This window comes from Coffea arabica, chromosome 8e (assembly GCF_036785885.1).
Source record: "Coffea arabica cultivar ET-39 chromosome 8e, Coffea Arabica ET-39 HiFi, whole genome shotgun sequence".
Lineage (NCBI taxonomy): Eukaryota > Viridiplantae > Streptophyta > Magnoliopsida > Gentianales > Rubiaceae > Coffea > Coffea arabica.
In genome coordinates, this window is record NC_092324.1 from 3,157,003 (window position 1) to 3,173,023 (window position 16,021).

Here is a 16,021-nt window from a genome sequence, read left to right on the forward strand (position 1 = left end):
TGGAAAGCTAACTCAAAGAGCTACAAGGTTTATGTTTTGGTCAAGAGTTAATTCACCTTCGATCATCAAGAAACGTTCAATTGAAGTTGAGGCAAAATCGGAGCAGTAGTGAAGTTTGAACAGAAATTGCACAAAAAGGTCACTGTAGCAATCCGGCTGGAACTTGGCCGGATTTATGGCTGGATTTCTGATCGGATTGTGGTCAGGAAAGGCTGCTCTTTACACGGACAACTTGATTTCACCTCCAATAAGTCACATGTAATGCTAGACATGTGACAAACACTTTGCAGCTGTAAAAGGGAGGTGCAAGCCTCATTCCTTGACCACCTTTTACCTTTATATAGTCAAAAACTTGCAAGATTCAAGGACAAACATACGAGAGAAAGCTTGGAGAGTGCAAAAATGTAGTTCTTCCATTGTCTTAGTGTAGGTTAGTTTTGTATAGAGTAGTATAGGTCATCCACTCTTGCATATTAGCTAGATTAGGATGAAGATTGGGATGAAGAAGGAGGAGTTAAACCTCATGTGACATGGGTTATCTCTTCGCCAACTCTTTATCTTTTATACTTGATTCTAAGTTTAGTTAATATACAAGTTCTGGATTTTATGTTTATTATGTGTTTCTAAAGTTTATGTCTTGGGTTTGGTTGGACTTTCTATGATTGTTAGTGTTTATTATTTGGCTATTTGATTGCTATTATTTGAGCAAGTTATTTAGTACTTTAGCTCTTTCAATCATAATTAATCTGGTACCATTGATTGTGATTATCTAAGGTGTTGTTTCTGCAATGAAAATTGAGATTTAACACTGGTTCAAGAAGTGCTAAACATAGGGAGTACACTCACGACGGTAGAGGTGCACTTATGTGGTTTTAGTGATTCATTTCATGTAATTTCATTGAAGACATGAACTTGTAGCTAATTTCATAACCACGAGAATAGGTATGGATTAATTATAAGTATAGTTGATTCACTACGAAAGTAGATTTTATATGCATAAGGAAATTATACCGTAACTAACCTAGTTAGTAGTACTCAATGATCCAAATATAGCACTTGCATGAGTAGTTAGGGATACCATAACTTAAGGAGCTTTCATTTGTTATTTTACATAAGTTCAGTAGGGTTTCATTTCTTATAATTCATTGATAGTCTAAATAATAGAGACGCTTTAGTAACACCGGTAATTGTTCAATCTTTCTCGTGGGATCGACCCGATACATGTCCTAAACTACTAATTTGACCTGTATACTTGTAGTCAAACGGATATAAATCAGATTTTAACTTGTACGTATAGCAAAAGCCCGTCACTTCTCCTTTCTCTTTTCTCCTTCTTTCTCTTTCTCTTCTTCCCTCCCCTCCTTCCTCCTTCCTCCTCCTTTCTCCGGTTCCCCTCTATTTCCTTCCCCCTAGACGCTTCCCCTTCCGATGAAGAGAAGCTTCGACTGTGACCAAGAGGGAGGAGGGAAGAGGAGTAGGAGGATGGTGACGGTGGTCGGTGCTGACAATGGGTGATTTTTTTTTTTTAGATTTTAAAAAAATAGCAATTCACTAAATTACTACAATAACAATTTTTTTCATACAAGTCACTGCAGTAAAATTTATGAAAAAGAGCCCCAAAAGCACTTCATCCATACGGAATGTGTGTATAAAATAAATGAAATAATTTCTGACTTTTATGTTGGCCACAAGGTGCTGAAGAGACGAAGTCAAATTAAGGAGTGGAACCACGAACCGAATGTCTTCTTGTTTTCCGTATTTTAAGTGGAGTACGCCAAGAAGTACAGAGTACACACAATTTACTAGAAAAGAAAACATAGCAGTAACTGGTAACAACAAATTAAATTTTTTTTGCAATCAAAATTCTATAGATATTTTGACTTTTAAGAGTTGCACTGCATTTAAGTAACACTTTAGGCAGTACGATTAACTGTGGAAGACGGAATAATTTTAGAATTATAGTGTGAAGCACAGCACAAATTTCAATAAGTGATAAAATTTAAATGATCAATGTATATATTTTTTCAAATAATTGTAAGTAGCAAGTGCTAACGCCCCTGAACGGGGAAGGAGAATCAATGAGATCAAACAACTAACGCTCAAGCAGTAAGCATAGCAATTTGCTATATGTCAACCATTAGATATGATATTTTCTTTTCTGTGGTTCGAATGAATTATATGATTAAAATCCTTAAATATCAATATTTGCCATCCTAATCAAAAGCTTCTAAGTATAATTGATTATAGGTCCCCAACTGTACAACGTGACATTTGAATAATTTTGTCCCCAGTTTTTGAATTTTAGCTCCATCGATCAAATTTGCAAATACCAATGGGAGTTTTAACTTACTGTGAAGTGTGGACCTAAAATATGATGTTTGACAATATCTTGAGAGAACATATTTATGATGCTTGACAATATCTTGAAAGATCATATTTGTGGCCCTCTGCTTTTCAGGGCAATGCACTGAGTCAGGTACTTACTAGTACTTAGTTGCATGTGTACATGGAGGTCGATTTTGCAATTTTACCTAAAGAAGAAAGGCAAACTAATCCTCTCATTCGTATTGGCGTCGTCTCGGTTGTTTTAGATTTTATAAAATTTAATTATAAAAATTGATTATAGAAAATAATCAGAATCAGCAAAAGTTATTTGAAAAATGATTATAGATTTTAATTTTTTTTTGTCATTAAAAAAATCTATAATTAGAATACAGAAACAATTGAAAACATCACAAAATTTAATTATCTAAAATCATAATCTATAATAGTTAAACTGAGAACGAGCTAATTGTCCTTAGAAGTGTAAAAATGGATGATTTGGATAGGTTTGGATGGATCATGATTGCACAATTGGTATAATTGGATCAACCCATTTAAATAAATGGGCACCCATTATCAGTCACTTAAAATTCTGCTTTTTTTTTTTGAATTTCTTTGCATATTTTTTGACAAGAAATAACGGTATATAATTGTTATTAGATTAATAAGAAATTCAAATTTATTTGCTCAATACTCACTAAAAGTTGACTTTAAATATATAATTATTTTTAAATGGGTATAAATTGGTGAGTTGAGCCAACTTACTATCCATTAATTAAATAGGTTAAATTGGGTACCCATTTAGACCCATTCAAAAATAATGGGTGGGTTTGGGCGGATTTGAGTCAGCATAATTGAATTGTGATTGACAACTCTAATTGTCTCATGAACTAAGACAAGCTAATCTTGTCTTTCATCCTCACTAAGACACATTAGTATGGGCAAATAAGTTGCCACGTTCCTAAACATTGGCCAATATACCCGTATTGAAAAAAGAAGAAGAAGAAGAAGATTTATATGGATAGATCCAAAGATGTCAAAGATTTGTTAGGATGGCCACAACTTTCTGCTGTCATTTGCAATGAGAAAACTAAGGGAAGTTGGACGTCCAATAATTATCCAAAAAACAAAATCTTGAAAGACATCCAATGTAGAGATCGGATGGTGGATGGATAAAATTAGGAAAAAGAAGAAGAAACCACCGAGCATTAAATGATGTAGACCTCACCCTCCGGCATTTAGGGCAACACAACCAACTTCACATCATTTTCATCAGCTTATGTCTGCATCCAACAAATGTATGTCCAACCCTCGACTTCTCAACTGCATTCTACAATATTCATCACTCCGCAACCTCTAATTGTTGGCATTTTCAAATCTTTATCTCATGATTTCCGATATCTCGGCTTCATTTCGTCTGCTTGCTTGCTGCATTATTATACATGTGAAAAAGACCAAGACGTTGTCTGCCTTGACTTACTCGTTTTTAGTAGTATTTAGAAGCAAAATCCAGCTTCTCCAAAAACAAACGCAATTACAATGACTAAGGGCATGTGTTTATCTCCAAAAAAATATGCATTTTTGGATGCACAAGTGTTGTCACATAAAATAAATAAGTACATGCTGTCTAATTTAAGATTATGCCACGAAAATGCTCGACCATATAAAGATCTGCTGAGCGTTACTCTTGATGAAAATTATAGAGAGTAATTCACTCGAGTCGAAAAATTCAACCGACTTATTGTTATTTTGTTTTTTATAGTCCGTGAAAAATTATTTGAGTAGAATTAATAGCTGTGAGAAATTCGTTTACGGCTTTGTTTGGATGAAGAATTTGACAAAGGATTTGAAATGTACCCGATCATTATAGTTGTTTGAATTGTTTAAGAAGCATCTGAAATTATAATTCACTAGTTATTTAAATACATTTTAAACATTAGAATAATTAATAGTAATTTATAAATTCAAATGCTTCTAAATACTTTAAACAATTAAAAGAATTTGAGAGGATTTCAAATCCTTCTTCAAATCCCTCAATTCAAATGCAGTCCTGAATAATTTGGATTTGGTCTCAAATTAAGAGGCGATCATCAGTTGCAAGCCAGCATTAATCACTATGAGGTAACCAAGAGTCAAATTCTCCTAACACTCGTCCCCAAAATCTCAAGAGAAGCGGCTGACAATTCTTTCCTGCTGCCAGTGTCTGGTTGTTGAATCACCATAATATCACTAGTAGTATTATATTTCTGTGTCATCAGCTTCGCAGTATATTTACCTCCTCTCTCTCTCTTCCCTCCTTAAAAACCCATCAACTTTGTTGGTTCGTCTTCTCTAAAGGACTCTTCCTCAGCATTGAGGCCAGGCCATGAGTTTTACCCCTCGAAACCTCACTTTTAACTACCCTTTTTCACAGACAAAGAAAACTCTTCTTTGGCTTCCCACGTCTTGCTTTTCACACATATAAAGTCCAAAACTTGACAAAAGTCTACAGCCCTTTTCTTGAAATTTGTTTTTGTGAGCCAAAAAATGAGTAATGAGCAGCAAGGTTCATTTTCCGGCAATGAGGATTCCAAAGAAGAGATGAAGAACGAGGACCAAGAAAGGAAGAAACCCCGGAAAATTCCGCTGATCAAACTGTTTAAGTTTGCCGATGCTTACGACTATTTTTTGATGTTCGTGGGAGCAATTGGTGCTTGTGTACATGGGGCTTCGGTGCCCGTTTTCTTTATTTTCTTTGGAAAAATGATAGATATCATTGGTTTGGCTTATCTTTTTCCTGCTGAAGCATCTCATAAAGTTGGCAAGGTATGAAAGGTTCACAAAATTTCTACTTGCACAGTTGGAATTAAAGTTAAAGTCGGCATTTTCCAAAAAACAAAAAAAAAATCTTTTTTTTTATGGAAATAACAATTAAAAAACAAATTACAACCATGTGTAGAAGGGAATTGACATGATTTTTTAAACTTTTTTTAATGTATGTTTTCTCGTAAATTTATTAATTAAGATTGGTTTCAACTTGTTCTGCAGTATTCCTTGGATTTTGTATACCTTAGTGTGGTTATACTATTTTCATCATGGACAGGTACATTTTTATTTACCACTAGTACTTTTACTGCAATAGGCTTGATAAATTTTGCCTTGGAAATTATACAGTTAAAAAAAAGATGCTAAAAACCTAAAATCATTTCTCTTTTGATATTCAGAGGTGGCTTGTTGGATGCATACTGGAGAAAGACAAGCAGCAAAAATGAGAATGGCATATTTAAGGGCTATGCTGAATCAAGACATTAGTCTTTTTGACACTGAAGCTTCAACTGGTGAAGTTATTTCAGCAATTACTAGTGACATTATTGTTGTTCAAGATGCTATTTCTGAGAAGGTGAGAATTAAATTTTTTTTTTCCTTCTCAATCAAATTAAATACCAATTCAATAAAGTTTGCCACTGCTCACCACATTTATTTTTAAAGGAAATGTCAATGCTGCCCTGCACTGTAATTGTATTTTCTGATATAATTCTGAAAAGGGACGTTTAATTTTATATTTTATTTTTATGCTACCAGCTGGTCAACTAAAATGGTGGCATGAAAGAGAATTCATGAGAGAAAATTTATTGCAACTGTTTTGACATTTATTTGGTTCTAAACACAAGTTTCATTAGCCTTTTTAATTTATGTTGATTCCCTTTTTGAGGTTTGGCATTGGTTTTGTTTTGTTTTGTTTTTTTTTAACACAATTGGAAGGGATTCAAGCCTAATGTCTTTGTTATGCAGATTCATTTTTTTTTTCCAAATCAAAATAGAAGGCTTTTTTAAAAAAAAAAAAAAAAACTTTCTTTTGTTTCCATTGGGCTCATCACCCTTCTATTTGGAGTTTGTACATTTTAATTTAGGCAATTTGAAACCGTTGCATTAGGATCCTCCATGTTCCTCAATTCTTGAATATGCTTCAAGCGTAACCTAAAATGATTAAGAGATCTAATTACCAATTAGTAAGAGTTATGGCATTCAACTTTTCATTTCGGGTTAATTATGTTTACCGTCCCTAAAATTTGTGATAATTACAAATATCTCTCTCGAAGTTTTAGAAAAATTTTAATTACATCATTCTATTGTAAAAATTTTCAATTATCATGACTTATCCTCTAAACAGTGATCGCACAAGTATTGATGATAAACAAAATATAAACTATACTTAATTTTTGTTTTGTTTCTTTAGTATAGATTTTAACCCCCTCTTCTAAGGCACAATGCCAAATTTGGTTTCAAAGAAAAAAGCATGAATTTTCTAAATTTATACCACATATTCAAACAGTTATTCGAAGAAATCGGATAGAGTAATTTTATTTATTTTTTTTAAAAAATTAAAGATCAAATAAGTTGACATTTCATTTCAAATAAAGATTATAATCAATTTGAGGCCAGGGAAAAAGATCACCCTGGCCCATGGTTCTTAAGTTGGGCCGTTAAGTACACTGAGCTATCAGGGCCCACAATCAATGTCCCTGAATAAATTAATGGTGTTCTTCCAATTTCATTATTCTATTGGGTTGGGCAGCTGAAGTTTAAGTACATGTCATGGAATGCACATGGTCATCATCAATTCGATTCCCAAAAGAATTTATGAGAAAAAAATGGGTAGCCCAAAGAATGGGGTATTTTAGCCTTTAACATGAAACCCACTGTGGTCCAACTGTGTGCACTTCTTTAGGAAGTGTGTACAATTCATTGAATAAAATTTACTCCTATTATGCCATTATCCAAAAATAGTTGCAGTATTTGTGTTTGTTTTCTACTTTTTGATATGGGCTTTAATTGTGGATGTAGTGGTTCGATTTTGAATATATCGCCTTTAATTTGTTTAAAAAACTGAGTCTATACAAGCTTTTTTTTAAGAGAAAAATAAAGTTGAAGTAGAAAATTTACAAGAAAATAAAGTTGAAGTGACAAATTTTAATTAATTTTAAATCTATACATTTACGAGAAAATAAAGTTCGATTTGAAGTCCATACATTTTTTTAATTAATTTTAATTTTTAAAAAAATTTAACACCTGAACTACTTTTCTTTTTAATGAGTGGCCACTCATTTGACCCTTACACTAAAAACCATTATTTGTCATTTTTGTTTTACTCTTGCATTAAAAGAAAACCCGCATGAATTAGATAAAAAGAGGCTAAAAATACTTTTTTTTTTTTAATCTTTTTTGCTCCTGCATTAATGATTAACCCATCATTAGCTTGCCTGAAATTGAAAGATTACTTGTACCTGAACTTTGAAACCCTAACGGCTACTTTTGGCGGGTTTGTTCAAATGGATGGTGTTGCAGGTAGGAAACTTCATGCATTATATAAGCCGTTTCTTCGCGGGATTTGCAATTGGGTTCATCAGGGTATGGCAGATCAGTCTTGTGACACTCTCCATTGTTCCATTGATTGCTCTTGCTGGAGGTGTCTATGCCTATGTGGCAACTGGGCTTATTGCCAGGGTGCGCAAATCCTACGTTAAAGCTGGTGAAATCGCCGAGGAGGTCGTTTTTTTCTCCTAACCTATAGCTATTCCTGTGCATGAATTTACTTTTTGATACTAAAATTAGGACCCAAATGAGCTTTAAAGCAAATACTGGAAGTTTCTGGTGGAAATCGGAGAAGATGATAAGATCCCATTTCAGGAAGAGAAAAAAAAAACTGTTAGTGGAGTTGAAAGAAAAGTCAGGATCAAACATTTCATATGATATTGAAATATATAAGACCGATCACGTACTGCAAGTGGTTACCAAAGTTTTAATGGCTTAGTGCTATTGGTATTGGGATACCACTCAGTCTACCTGATGGTTAGCCTAAATTGTCGAGAATGATCAGTAGATGTTTAACAAAATTCCTGAATAATAATGGATTGATGACGTTTTTTTATTTGCTTTTATCTTTGGTTGGAAAATTGTACCTTACCTCCTATAAGGAAGTGGTGACTGATTGATCTGTTGTATCTATGGTTGCAGGTGATTGCAAATGTGAGGACTGTTCAAGCGTTTGCAGGAGAAGATAAAGCAGTGAAATCTTATAGAGGAGCACTGTTGAACACTTACACTTATGGACGGAAAGCTGGACTAGCCAAGGGCTTGGGACTGGGCACTTTGCACTGTGTGCTTTTCCTGTCATGGTCGTTGTTAGTTTGGTTCACTAGCATTGTAGTTCACAAGAATATTGCTAATGGAGGAGACTCTTTCACCACTATGCTCAATGTGGTTATTGCTGGCCTGTAAGTTCTCTCTCTCTCTCTCTGTGAATAAATAAATTGAAGCCACACAATTAAGTATAATATAATTCTTTAAATGACATGATGCTGTGGGTACTTTTGTCTTAGTCTCCAACGTAGACAGATAATAAGGCATTGGAGCGCATAAAATTGATCACATACCACATTGGGTGAAGGCTGGGATCTTTTCATTCTTTATTTGTTTTTCCTCTCTTACACTTCATGATAAGTCAAAAATATTTTTATCATAATAAAAAAATAACTTGTAGTGTATACTAGTAGAAATTCCTTCTTTCTAATTTTCTTGCCAAATGTCTATATGAGACTTTAGCACAGTTTACTGTTGATTTAACTTGTAAAGTAAAGACACTGCTAACTTGCCAAAGAATTTGAATTCTTGTGGTGCTACCCTGTTCTGGTAACAGAAAGAATGCATATGAATTTCCTTTTTCTGGACCTCCATAAGTTTTCATTATTCTGTTGCATTATCAGTGTACTAAAATCAAGTTGCTCCGATGCTTGAAGAGTTATAGAATCCATTTCTGGTTCTCATATCAAGTGTTGCAGAGGCATGAAATCATAATCTGCTAAGAGAGATTTCTTTTAACTTCTTGGTGGCTTATGACAGTTTTTAATATTTTATTGCTACTCTAGACAACTATGCTGTAGAAAATTTAATGTAATGGTAATTGTCTTGTCTGGTATAGTTTATCTAACCTAAATGTCTTGCTGCAATTTGCTTAAATAGTTCTGGTAATCCTACATTACTGGATGGTAACCAGCATAAGAAAGTACCATTATTTAGCTTTTGGTTCAACTCAGGTCACTGGGGCAAGCAGCACCAGATATTACAGCATTTATCCGGGCTAAGTCAGCTGCATATCCCATTTTTGAGATGATTGAAAGAAACACTGTCACCAATACCAGCTCCAAGAATGGAAGGAAACTGGACAAAGTAGATGGACACATCCAATTCAAGGATGTGTCTTTTAGTTATCCATCTCGTCCAGATGTTCTGATCTTTGACAAGCTCTGTCTCGATATTCCTTCTGGAAAGATTGTAGCACTTGTTGGAGGCAGTGGATCAGGGAAGAGCACAGTTGTATCATTAATTGAACGCTTCTATGATCCCCTCTCTGGACAAATACTATTAGATGGATCCGATATCAAGGATCTAGATCTGAAGTGGCTTAGGAAGCAAATTGGGTTGGTAAATCAAGAGCCTGCCCTCTTTGCTACAACAATCAGGGAAAACATTCTCTATGGCAAAGGTGATGCTACCCTTGAGGAAATAACGCGTGCTGTAAAACTTTCAGAGGCAATGACCTTCATCAATAACCTTCCTGATAGACTTGAAACTCAGGTACTACAGTTGAATTGTTTTGGAAGCTAATGTTGCATACAAAAACACAAATTTCTGTAATACAAGACATGTTTAGATGCATCTTCTACTGGTCAAAGAGCTAATTTATGTAGTGGATGCCTTTTAACAGGCTTTCCATGAACAGAACTATTGACTATCTTTACGATAGCAGGACATAACTGAGCCCAAAAGATGACTAGTGAAGTTTTTAGGCCCTTATGATTTGTCTTGCATTCTTTCCGTGGCAGAAGGCATAGTTTTTGTCTTCTAACAGGCACTTCAAATATGACAATCTCCTCAAGAGAAATTGCATGTGTAAGTAAAGAAAGATAGTTTGAAAGAAGATTCATAAATCATGAAAGCTCCACGTATGAAGCACAACCATATATTGGTTGCCGTTTTCAGAAGCAGTAACTTCATACTTGCTAACAGGTAGGTGAGAGAGGAGTACAATTATCTGGTGGGCAGAAACAAAGGATTGCAATTTCACGTGCAATAGTGAAGAACCCTTCAGTACTTTTATTGGATGAAGCTACTAGCGCACTTGATGCCGAATCAGAGAAGAGTGTGCAGGAGGCTCTTGACCGTGTGATGGTCGGACGAACAACTGTGGTAGTGGCTCATCGTCTTTCTACCATAAGAAATGCTGATATTATAGCTGTTGTTCAAAATAGCAGAATAGTAGAAACTGGAAGCCATGAAGAGCTTATTTCAAAACCAAATGGGGCATATGCATCTCTTGTTCAACTCCAGGAAGCATCTTCCTTGCTTCGCCTACCTTCACATGGAGCTCACCTGGGGCGACCTCTGAGGTAACAGTATTTCATGCTATGCTGTTTCTGGTTCTCCAAGTAAATTTTTAACCATTAGCCTAGCTGTGGTGCGGATTTTCCTCTTATCGTTACATGCATTTCTATTTACCAAGTGTTAAGTAAATTAGTTGGATCATGCTATTATCTTGTCCTGGTAGTTAAGAATAGTTGTTTTTGTGTTACTTCTTCAGACAGTTTCAATGAAATGAGTCTCTGTTTTAATTAATTAACTCTTTATAAATCAAATGCCCCAAATAGGATATGAACCTTGAACTAGTCGCCCTACCACTTTGCTACTGAGCTTCTACAACACCATCACATGTTTTTGTTGCATGCAAATGCTTTGCTATCACTCTTCCTAGACCAAAAACTAAGATATATATATATGTTTGAGTTCTTTTGCTTGGCAAATTGGCTTCCTGGAATTTCCTTTGGTTTAGAACTACTCAACTATAGATTGAGTTTCTTCATTTGATCAATGCCTTTGATATTCCTGATAGATAACACATCATGCTGATCTCTGTACTGACCTTGTCTCTGTAATCTTTTCTTTATTTTTTTATTACAGCATTAGGTACTCACGTGAAGGTAGCATTAGGTATTCACGCGAATTATCCCGCACAACAACAAGAAGTCTTGGGGCAAGTTTTCGTTCTGATAAATCTATAAGCTGCATCGGTGCTGATGTACCAGATATTGTTGAATCACGTCATATTTCTTCAGGAAGACTATATTCCATGGTTAAACCTGACTGGATTTATGGATTTGTTGGCACTGTTTGTGCATTTATTTGCGGGGCTCAGATGCCTCTTTTTGCCCTTGGAGTAACTCAGGCTCTTGTATCTTACTATATGGATTGGGACACAACACGCCATGAAGTTAAGAAGATTGCTTTCCTCTTCTGTGGCGGTGCTGTAATAACTGTCATTTTTCATTCCATTACACATCTTTGTTTTGGAATCATGGGAGAGCGTTTGACTCTAAGAGTGCGAGAAAAAATGTTCTCTGGTAAGCATGAGACTCTGTATATTATCAGATGCAATTTTTTCTTCTTCTATTTATATTATGCTTTATCAGACTTGGATAATTTCATTAATGTTTAACTTAAATGTTCCATTTGACAGTTTATTGTTCAAGAAACATTTTTCTTAAAAAAAAAGGGAAAACCAACTAGCTTCTAATGAAAGGATGACAAAGATAATGGTGATGCCATGACTCTGAATTTTGTGTTATTGCAAATCTGATTTGGTCCATAATGGGATAGTGTTAACTAGAATTCTTTTCAAAATTTCATTTTGGATATTGAAAGTGGTTGCTTCTGTTGTAATGACCAATTTGAGAAAAAATTCACCTTTTAGTGAATCAGTACAGGACATAGCAGCTATAACACGTTCACTCCTTGTGTTTTTCCTTTAGAGAGGAGAGAGATTGAGTCATTTGTCTGTCTGCTTACAGCTATTTTGAGAAATGAGATTGGATGGTTTGATGACATGGACAATACAAGTTCTATGCTAGCTTCACGGTTGGAGAGTGATGCAACTTTGCTACGAACTGTGGTGGTTGATCGCTCCACAATTCTCTTACAGAATGTAGGTTTGGCTGTCACGGCATTCATCATTGCTTTCATCTTGAACTGGAGGCTTACTCTTGTCGTCATGGCAACATATCCATTGATTGTTAGCGGCCACATCAGCGAGGTTGATGCTCCTTCCTCATTTTAGTACTAGTTATAGAAAATCCTATTATATCATTTCACGGGTTACTTTTCCTTTATTCCAGAAACTATTTATGAAAGGCTATGGTGGTGATTTGAACAAAGCCTACCTCAAAGCCAACATGCTTGCAGGCGAGGCAGTTAGCAACATCCGAACTGTTGCAGCATTCTGCTCTGAGGAGAAGGTGATTGATCTTTATGGTCATGAGTTGGTTGAACCTTCAAGGCGTTCATTTAGGCGTGGTCAGATTGCTGGGATTCTTTATGGAGTCTCTCAGTTTTTCATCTTTTCCTCCTATGCCCTTGCTTTATGGTATGTTGCTTGGTTAAATTTGCTAAAAGCTTCTCGGAATTTGATAAAAACAATCCTTCAACCAATAATAGATGCTAATATAGGAGATATAAGTATCTTTAAATTTATACTTTTTGGGCACTAAATAAGAATGCTTTTGTTGTAAAATATACATTCTTACACTCACTATACTTCCTGCAAGGACAATGGGGTGCTTAGTCTTTCCAAATAATGTGCAGGTATGGTTCTGAATTGATGGGCAAGGGACTTGCAAGCTTTAAATCAGTAATGAAGTCATTTATGGTTTTGATTGTCACGGCCTTGGCCATGGGTGAGATTCTTGCTATGGCACCAGACCTACTTAAGGGAAATCAAATGGTGGCATCAGTATTTGAAGTTCTAGATCGGAGGACTGAGATTTTAGGTGATGTTGGAGAAGATGTAACAAAGATAGAGGGTATGATTGAGCTAAAGAATGTCGATTTTAGTTATCCTTCAAGGCCAGATGTGTTAATTTTCAAGGATTTCAATCTGAGAGTATCCCCAGGCAGAAGTATGGCCTTAGTTGGGCAAAGTGGTTCTGGTAAAAGCTCTGTTCTTGCGCTCACACTGCGATTTTATGATCCTACATCTGGGAAAGTGATGATTGATGGTGAGTTCATTTTATGAAAATTTTTATAACAGTCATTCTGAAAATATATGACTTCTAGTCCAACATGATATCCCAGTGGAAAAATATAAAGCTTAATGCTATACTGAGAAACAAGCTGTGGTTCTGCATTTTGAAGCCTAGAAGAGAACAGATGTTTTGTTCCAAAAAGTTTCTTTTATTTCTTTATTAATTGCACAAGATCATACTATCTTATCTAAGAGAACTCAAAAAATTCTTGAATCAAAACAAGTCGACAAGCAGCTATTCACATTTTGGGTTGCCATTTTCAATGAACTTTTCAGGCAAAGATGTCAAGAAAATAAGATTAAAGTCTCTTAGAAAGCACATTGGCCTGGTCCAACAAGAACCTGCTCTCTTTGCTACATCTATATATGAAAACATTGTATATGGTAAAGAGGGAGCCCCAGAAAGTGAAGTGATTGAAGCAGCAAAATTTGCCAATGCACATAGCTTTATCAGCGCACTTCCTGAAGGCTACTCAACCAAGGTTGGAGAGAGAGGGGTTCAGCTATCTGGAGGCCAGAAGCAAAGAGTGGCAATTGCTCGAGCTGTTCTGAAAAACCCTTCAATCCTTCTGTTGGATGAAGCCACCAGTGCCCTCGATGTCGAGTCAGAGAGGGTGGTACAAGCAGCTTTAGACAGGTTGATGAAGAATAGGACCACAGTAATGGTTGCTCATCGACTATCGACAATCAAGAATGCAGATCAAATCTCTGTTATACAAGATGGGAAAATAATAGAGCAAGGGACTCATTCTTCCCTCCTAGAGAACAAGGATGGACCATATTACAAGTTAATTAACTTACAGCGACACCAGCAGCAACAGCAATAGGAACTGATCATTACATGGTTTAGTTTCAAAGTTTTATGACCATTTTGATACTTTTCCTTTGCATCATATGCTGTGATGGTATTGTATTTGATTATTTCTGTAAAAAAAAATGTAACCACCATTCACATAGTGGAAATGCATTCCCGCATAAAGTTGTGATCTGCATCCAATTTCTCTCTCTTTTTTAATTGTTTCCTTGTGGCAAGTATTCTTTCCATTTTTTTTACAGGAATTTGATAAGAAAAGCAGCAAAAAGAGAGAGAAAAAAAAGAGATGTATTTGACTGCATTCTTCAATATAATGCTGTCTCTAGAACAAATCCAGAATATTCGTCGCATGCAAAGAGCAATTGAACATAAATTTCCATAATAAACAAAAAAAAATCCTTGATCTCATATTATTGACAATAGCTCAAATTCAAATGCCAAGCGATTAGAAGATTACTCCAAAGGTTCCTTAAAACCGTATGTGCGTCTGTCGATGTTGATGATAGACAGATTATCCATCTTGCTTTCGATGTCTTCCTATTAGCTGGTACTAGATATCAGTTTCAGTTGACAAGAGGAAATTAACGCAAAAGCCATTCAAAAAAAATTAAAAAAAAAGAATGAAAGAAAGAAACAAGAAGAAGAAGCAAAGATTTAAGTCCTTGAACTTCTTCAAACCATTCAAATGTGTCCACAACCAATTTTAATAAGGATAATTTATCAAACAGTATCTTTGTAACATCATTTCGAGAATTCGAAAAGGAGACAATAAATATTTTAGATTTGAATCCCGAGGTGAAAGTTGTTAAAAAAACAAGTAGAAGACTGAACATGTACGTCACGTTTGGATCCACTATTTTTGGTAAAAACAGTTTTTGTAGTCAAATTACAAATGATAGTCAACTAAGGGTCTGTTTGATAACATAAAAAAGTGCTGAATCTGAATTTTTTCAGACATTCAGATGTTTTGAGTGTTTGATAAATGAAAATCCATTTGCTGAACTTGTTAAGTAGTGCTGAACTTGTGTGTATTTTTTTCAGCACAAGAATTCTAACTGAATGCTTAATTCTGATAGAAATCAATAGAATTACTTCAATTACCTTATCTTATCAACCAAATCTACCCTTGTTTGTCAATTATATTCAAAATTCTTATCTAATTAAACAATCTAATATTCTCTATCTAATGATTTTCTATTTCTTTTTTCTCCCTTTTGAATGATTTTCACATCTTTTCCATACTCCTCATATAATATATTTCATCTTTTATATTAATTTGATTTAAAAATAAATATTGTCATTTTCATACCTAACATTTTTAGCTAATTAAATCATAGGTTCTATTTTTTTTGGATGAAAAGATATAAGGGCAAATTTGTCAAATTTAACTTATTAAGCATTCAATTATAAATGTTTATCAAACAGTATAAATAGGTTTAACATTAAAATTCAGACATTCATATATTTCTTTTCAGTACTTAAAATTCAGCAAATTAATTGTTTCAGTATTCAGATTTCAGAATTCAGACTTCAGAATTCAGATTCAGTTTTATCAAACGGAACCTAAGTGTATTTGAAATGCTAAATTTGACAAAAAAAAAAGTGTATTTGAAATGCAAAAAAGGTGTATCTGAGGAGCTTAACTGTAGCATTTCAAATACACTTTTTTTTTTGGGGTCAAATTTAGCATTTCAAATACACTTAGTTGACTATCATTTGTAATTTGACTACAAATAAATGGTTAAGTTTAACGGATTTCGTCACCTTTACAATTT

At 34.7% G+C, this 16,021-nt stretch overlaps 1 protein-coding gene across 1 annotated transcript; it reads left to right on the plus strand.

Moving 5' to 3' along the window:
• The first annotated feature begins 4,655 nt into the window (after positions 1–4,655).
• LOC113702953 (ABC transporter B family member 10-like) lies at positions 4,656–14,424 on the plus strand. The gene is made up of 12 exons (XM_027224137.2): positions 4,656–5,127; positions 5,350–5,404; positions 5,526–5,701; positions 7,648–7,848; positions 8,317–8,576; positions 9,396–9,936; positions 10,369–10,748; positions 11,317–11,756; positions 12,204–12,445; positions 12,528–12,775; positions 12,994–13,406; positions 13,709–14,424. Exons 1-12 carry the CDS (start codon positions 4,849–4,851, stop codon positions 14,257–14,259), a joined length of 3,786 nt encoding a protein of 1,261 aa, XP_027079938.1. The 5' UTR covers positions 4,656–4,848; the 3' UTR covers positions 14,260–14,424.
• Positions 14,425–16,021: the final 1,597 nt, after the last annotated feature.